This window comes from Cucurbita pepo, chromosome LG15 (assembly GCF_002806865.2).
Source record: "Cucurbita pepo subsp. pepo cultivar mu-cu-16 chromosome LG15, ASM280686v2, whole genome shotgun sequence".
NCBI classification, from domain to species: domain Eukaryota; kingdom Viridiplantae; phylum Streptophyta; class Magnoliopsida; order Cucurbitales; family Cucurbitaceae; genus Cucurbita; species Cucurbita pepo.
Window position 1 is genome coordinate 7416733 of NC_036652.1, and position 6551 is coordinate 7423283.

At 38.5% G+C, this 6551-nt stretch overlaps 2 protein-coding genes across 2 annotated transcripts; one reads left to right on the forward strand and one right to left on the reverse strand.

Moving 5' to 3' along the window:
- Positions 1-6: 6 nt before the first annotated feature.
- LOC111811773 (nudix hydrolase 2-like) lies at positions 7-3511 on the forward strand. The gene is made up of 9 exons (XM_023698800.1): positions 7-214; positions 596-811; positions 910-975; positions 1383-1520; positions 2178-2255; positions 2335-2385; positions 2466-2500; positions 2624-2732; positions 3077-3511. Exons 2-9 carry the CDS (start codon positions 620-622, stop codon positions 3251-3253), a joined length of 846 nt encoding a protein of 281 aa, XP_023554568.1. The 5' UTR covers positions 7-214; positions 596-619; the 3' UTR covers positions 3254-3511.
- Positions 3512-3786: 275 nt separating this feature from the next.
- LOC111811712 (fasciclin-like arabinogalactan protein 2) lies at positions 3787-5694 on the reverse strand. The gene is made up of 2 exons (XM_023698725.1): positions 5045-5694; positions 3787-4768 (listed from the first exon to the last, which is right to left on the reverse strand). The coding sequence occupies exons 1-2, from the start codon at positions 5564-5566 to the stop codon at positions 4037-4039; spliced, it is 1254 nt and encodes a 417-aa protein (XP_023554493.1). The 5' UTR covers positions 5567-5694; the 3' UTR covers positions 3787-4036.
- Between the last annotated feature and the right edge of the window lie 857 nt (positions 5695-6551).

Sequence of the window (6551 nt, forward strand, 5' to 3'; positions counted from 1 at the left end):
AAAAAAAAAAAAAAAAAGTGAAAAGAGAGAAATTTCTCGAGAATAATTTCGATTCAATTGGTCGAAGGAAAGAAGAATACGAGGGATCAACGCGGCGTCTAATCTGGGTCTGACTCGTCTTCATCAGCTACGCTTCTATTTCCATCGATTTCAGATCACAATGAAGCTTTTTCAGTGTTCAAATGGAAGCTTCGTCGTTGAATCCACCTTCAAGGCAATGCCTCTTTCTCTTTTACTTTTATAAATATATAAACATTTGGGTTGAATGTTCTTCATATAGCTGTTGAAATTCCACTAAATTATATCCTTATCTTTCCCTATTTAAAGCGATTCGGTCTCCTTTAGCCTGACCTGCGCTTCATCTCTTGTGTAATCGAGCTTCAGAACATGTATGGATTCCTTTTTTAATCCGTTTTCTTGTTGTTATTGTGCGTTTTTAAGCCGATTCTATGTGGGGTCTTCTTATATTTTAATCGATTCTCTCTTGATTTCTGTGCCGATAAGATTGGGATTTGGAGATACGGATTTGTTTGGATTGAAATTATTGCATAATCATGTGGACTTATTAAGGGCTCCTCGTTTGTCATTCTTGCAGTTGTGACTAACACTCAGTCGAGGCATGTCTTGTTCATCATCGATTTCAATGGAAATTGCAGACAAAGAGACTTCTCAGGATAATGTTGAACAGGTTGAATTGTTGAGTGGAGTTTATGATCATTATGATGGAGTCATTGTAGAAATGAAGGAAGCTATGGATCCAAAGGAGTTTGGCTCCTTGCTTAGAGCTTCATTATCTCAATGGAAACAGCTGGTATTTGATTTCTGTCATGTTTTAGGTTGAACATTGTTCTTTGTGGATACCTATCTTCAATTCCCATTTATGGTTTCTGTTTGCATTTTGATTTGCAGGGTAAGAGAGGCATTTGGATCAAGTTACCTATTGAACTTGCAAATCTTATTGAAGTCGTTGTTAAGGTACATTTTGTTCATACAAATCCGTAAAAGATACTTGTTCTTAAAGCATATGCCATTTACAAAGTGTTCATAGTATGATAAATGCAGCTATGTTGATGCACTTTCTGCTAAGATTAAGATTGAACCATGTAAAGGTTTCTGATAATCTCAAATCCATATTTGGTGTTTTGTAAAGAAAACGTTAAGCTCGGTTTACTATTTTGTGGCTATATAAAGTTTAAGTACGTTGTTAAGTGGTCGTAAGATTCGTTGTAAGTTAGTCGAGATATCTAAAACGAAAAGGAAACGAGTACTCTATTTATGAGTTTTCAATCATTTGGAATCATATGGTATTTGGTCAATCTATTGTAGAATGGTTAGCTGAAAGTTCAAATGTTTATGTCTTTTTGTCTCTGCTTGATTTTCAGGAAGGATTCGACTTCCACCATGCCGAACGCAATTATCTAATGCTTGTACGATGGATCGCTGAAACTACTAACAGTCTTCCTGCTAATGCCTCTCATCGTGTGGGCATTGGTGCGTTTGTAATGAATAGTAATCGAGAGGTACTTTCCAAACTCATCGATCCGAGAAACAATACTTTGTTCTTAGGAATAATGAATAGAAGAAGCACAAGGTCTCTAATGTAATGGCCCAAGCCTACTGCTAGCAGATATTTTCTTGTTTGGGCTTTCTCTCAAGGTTCTGGAAACGAGTCTACTAGGGAGCGGTTTCCACACCCTTATAAAGAAATGTTTCGTTCTCCTCCCCAACTGATGTGGGATCTCACAATCCACCCCCTTCGGGGATAGTATCCTTGTTGGCACCCCTTCCCCAATCGATGTGGGACCCCTTAATCCAACCCCCTTCGGGGCCCAACGTTCTTGCTGGCACACCATCTCGTATCCACTCCCCTTCGAGGCTCAGCCTCCTCACTATCACATCGCTCAGTGTCTGGCTCTGATACCATTTGTAATGACCCAAGCCAATCGCTAGCATATATTGTCCTCTTTGGGCTTTCCCTTTCGGGCTTCCTCTCAAGGTTTTGAGGTTTCCACATCCTTATAAAAAATGTCTCGTTCTCCTCGATGTGGGATCTCAGAAAGTTCTGTTACATCTAATGAGCCAAACTATTAATCAGAATTTAGTGCCATTTGAAAGGTTTTACTTAGAAGGGCTCTTGTTTTCCTCTAGTAGCTAACATTAATACTCTAATTCTGAAGCTGCTTGTGGTTCAAGAGCTCAGTGGCATATTCAGAGGCTCAGGTGTTTGGAAGTTACCAACTGGAGTGGTTAATGAGGTGAACAAACTTCAATTTGCTGCAAGTTTCTCAGTTCAATAAGCCTTCTTATCCTTCAATGTTCTTATCCTTTCTGTAGGGAGAGGATATTTGTGAAGCAGCCATTAGAGAATTAAAAGAAGAGACTGGTGTAAGTAACAACAAGCAAGCAGTTGTATATATATTTTTAAAAAAGCAAATGTTTATCAGTTTCATTTGAATTCCTTTCAGGTTGATGCCGAATTTGTAGAAGTGTTAGCATTCAGGTTTGAACTCTCTACCCCTCGCGCTCGGGTTACGTTCTTCAATAGTTCCTTCACATTTTACACCAAAAGAGAACAGTTCTCTTCCTTATTCCTTACCATATGCTCCTTTCTTGGGCAATGCAGGCAAAGCCACGCTTCGTATTTTACGAAATCGGATTTGTTTTTCGTGTGCATGTTACGACCGTGTTCCTTCGATATTCAAAAGCAAGCTTCAGAAATTGAGGCAGCCAAGGTATATATTTTAGTACAAAATGATTGATACTTGATGATCTGTGTTACTTTTTGTTTTAGCAAAATTCTTCCTTGATCTAGCTATCGGAGCCCGAAAATCGGAATCCAATGTTCCCATGTCAATGATTGATCAATAATCTAAAAACTTTAGGACCCAGGAACATGATAGATACCCTTTGTCTAAACATGACCCAGGAACATGATACTAGCTCGTCTTCGTCTTTGACGTTTCGACATTCAAACATTTATTATGCATCTAAACATTCCTTTTTACATTCTTAGAAAGATTGCCTGTTGATAATATCCTGATGGGTTATGGTGATAAAATTGTTCCCCTCAAAACAGTGGATGCCCATTGAAGAATATGCAGACCAACCCTTTGTAAAAGAAAATTCGGGTTTCGACTACGTCGCAAAAATATGTTTAGCAAAGGCAAACGATAGCTATACCGGGTTCTCGGCGAAGCCCGCTTATTCTGCCTCTGGGAAAAGGACTTACATCTACTCAAAACTGGAAATTTGAACTCACAATCTATGAACAAGACTCTGTGTACAGATCATTCATTTGTGCATCGAAGAAAATTTATTGATTAATGGGTTAATAAGAGGAGGATTCAAACCTCTAACCTTTTAGTCGAGATTATACATTTCATGTTATTTCTCTCCTTTTAGGTTAAATTTCTCGAGAACTTTTAGTATTTGATCTCGTTAGAGCTATGTTTAGATTGACGTTTGAAGTTTATTTGTTATCAATAATCGAGAATTTTTTATACCGTCTCTATATACTTTAAATGAATCCTCGCTTACATATAAATATTAGCTTAAATTATTATAAATATTTCAAAACATATTTATGTTCTTTTAAAATTTATAATATTATTCCCATCTTTTTATAAATATTTAATATGTAATGTTGGGACTTTGCTTCCACCGACACAATTTTAAGATTCCATGTTATTTTTTTTTTTTTTTTATCAAATTTATGTCCACATGCACATTTCTATCCATGTATGAAAAATGAATAAAATTTGAAAGAAAAAAAAAACAAATAAATAATTATTCCAATTTAAATAAATTATTGTTCTTTGAAAATGAGGGGAAAATAAAGCCAAATCAAATACAAGATGCAACCCAATTGGATATTTAAAGTAACTGTACACCATCCAAAAAAAAAAAGTAAAAAATAAAAATAAAAACATCACCGACAAAAAAAGATAAATAAAAAATGGCCAAATACAAGTGGGATTTATTGTCTATGAATGACGAACCTCTAATATCGTGCCACGTTCCGCTTCCATCATAAGAATCATACGAGCAAAACAGACAACCACAAACTCAATATCATTGCCACGATCGATCTCTGACCGTTCGATCCAAACGCCCCGTCTTTGTCTGATTTCTGATCCTCTGGCTCGCCGTCGGATTCGTCGGAGCCGATCGGCGAGTCGGCATCTTCCTCCTCCTCTCCGTCTGACGCCGTAGGCGATGGTGCCTTGGTCTTCTTCTTCTTCGCCGCTTTCGGCGCGGGAGCCTCGTCTTCCTCCTCCGGCACTGCCTTGAAAAGCTCCCGGGGCTGCAACACTTTGTCGAGTTCATACACTATCAGCGGCTCCGAATCGATCAGCGTCGCCGTTACCGTTGCTGTCACTACCTTCGTCTTCACCGTAACATCCTCGCCATCGGTCTTAATGTCGAAATCGTACTTAGCGCCACCGTCGGTAGCCAGCGTGTTGACAACACCGTTGTTCGATTTGAGCATCTGTAACGACAAGTAAATCGGCATGCCGTGGTACAACAGCAGCGACACTTTATGCGCAGCCGTCAGATTCTTGTACTTCGGAAGAAAGGCATTGAGTGCGGCATCTGTGGGACAAAACACCGTCAATCCACCGTCGATGTTCGATTGATAGGTCTCGGCGGCGCCAGTGGCGATTAACAGATCGCAGAAGGTTTTGCAGCCTTGCTTAGGCAGGATTTCCGTCAGATTTAAACTGAGCGGCGCCGCCGTTGGCGCCTCCGCATCGGCGGATGTTATAACCTGCAAAATATTACCCAATTTGTAAACAAAAACTGTTAATTAACAAACCAAATTGTCATTTTCTCTTATAGTGAAAGCAAATAAATAAATAAATTATTATTATTATAAATGAAATAAGATATTTGAATACACATTTAACAGTTATTATAACATGATATAGTTTATCATGTGATTAATTAGATCAACTAAATTACATTTAAGAGTTAATTAGAGGACGAATAAGTTCTGCCCTAATTTTCAGATTGTACGCTAGGGAGCAAGTTTGAAATTAAGTACCTTGCTGATCTGCAAAATGGAGATATTGTAGGGCAATTCCATGACCGATTTGACATAAAACGAATTCAGATCGCCGCCGTTATCTTCAGAGCCGAATCCGACTTTTCCGCCTTTCAGATTTGTGATATTGACATATCCGGAGGTTCCAGTGGCGGAGCCGGAAGCCTGAAAGAGAGTAGAAGAGAGCGTGGTTCCTTTAGAGAGCTGGTGGAGTTTTTTGGCGCCGTAGTAATCGACAAGAACGTGAAGCGAGAGCACATTCTTGATTGTGCCAACGGTGAAATGCTTGGAGATGATATCGGACATGGCGGAGTTGTCGAGTGCGAGGACGGTGATGGTGAGACGGCGGTTGATCTCGCCAGCGAGATGCGTGATTGAGAGGTAATGATTGAAGGTGCTGAACTCGGGGTGTTTGGCTAGGATTTTGGTGATGTTATGAGCATCAGCGGTAGAGGAGAAGAGGAGGAGGAAGAACAGAGGAAGCGCGAGAGCGGCGGCGGAGAGGGGGAGTGGACGCCGCATGACGGTGGTTGAGACGGTGGCGACGGAGAGGAAAATGGAGGCTTATTTTGTGAAGAAATGTGTAGTGAGGAGAGGGATTCGGGGAGGTTTTTAAGAATGGAGGAACGAAGATGAAAATGGAAGAAAATGGTGAGATTTGAGTGTGAGTTTTTGCTACAGAGTCTACCAACCAGAAACTTTAGCATGGGAGACAGCTCAGGGGAACTGGAGTGGACCCCACACTCGGTGGGCCCACGTGATTGGTTGAATATGGTTCAAAATTATCATTTTTATTGTTTTTTTTTTTTTTAAATTTATAAACTCCTAATTTTAGGTTAAAAATTATTTAATTTATTACATATAAATAATATAATTTTTTTATGTCTAATTTATTAGTTAGTTAGGATCCCATAATCTGGAATATAATGAAATAAAGCCAATTTGAAGTTCTCTATGAAATGAGGCATGGAACGGAGCCACTACAAAGAAGTTTCGGGAGTTACGAAAGAAACCTCCAGTTCATATTGGTCGTGGGTTGAGAACGGGAATTGAATTCTCTGAAACCTAATTTACCGTTGTTCCTCAGTAGCTCAGTGGTAGAGCGGTCGGCTGTTAACTGATTGGTCGTAGGTTCGAGATTTGATTCATTTCGAATTCCGTTCAACTCTTTAAATGGTAACGGATGTCTTGTAGTACTATGCTCGGATTAATTTTATTTCTATTTTTTATTTTTATTAGATAAGTGACGTATAAGTTGGTTAATCTATCAAAATAATAGCAAATAAATTAATAATAGTAATAATATCATTATTACAAGTACAATAATACAAAGCATCTTAAATATAGGTAAAAAAAAAAAAAACTAAAACATGGTATTTTTTGAGAAAATAAAATTTATCAGATACATGTTCGAAGTACGTGACGTCATTTTTATTAAAAAAAAATCAACGTCACTTTGAAGTGATTTTTAAGTGAATATTTTCCACTAAGTGAACTAGAGACGTTT

What these genes read in the sequence shown, in the direction of transcription:
- LOC111811773 (XM_023698800.1), top strand. Translation starts at nt 620, where the DNA reads ATGTCTTGTTCATCATCGATTTCAATGGAAATTGCAGACAAAGAGACT. An exon ending in TTATTGAAGTCGTTGTTAAG is followed by an intron (nt 976 to 1,382) that starts GTACATTTTGTT and finishes CTTGATTTTCAG; the next exon opens with GAAGGATTCGACTTCCACCA. An exon ending in AATTAAAAGAAGAGACTGGT is followed by an intron (nt 2,386 to 2,465) that starts GTAAGTAACAAC and finishes AATTCCTTTCAG; the next exon opens with GTTGATGCCGAATTTGTAGA.
- LOC111811712 (XM_023698725.1), bottom strand. Translation starts at nt 5,566, where the DNA reads ATGCGGCGTCCACTCCCCCTCTCCGCCGCCGCTCTCGCGCTTCCTCTG. An exon ending in CCATTTTGCAGATCAGCAAG is followed by an intron (nt 4,769 to 5,044) that starts GTACTTAATTTC and finishes AATATTTTGCAG; the next exon opens with GTTATAACATCCGCCGATGC.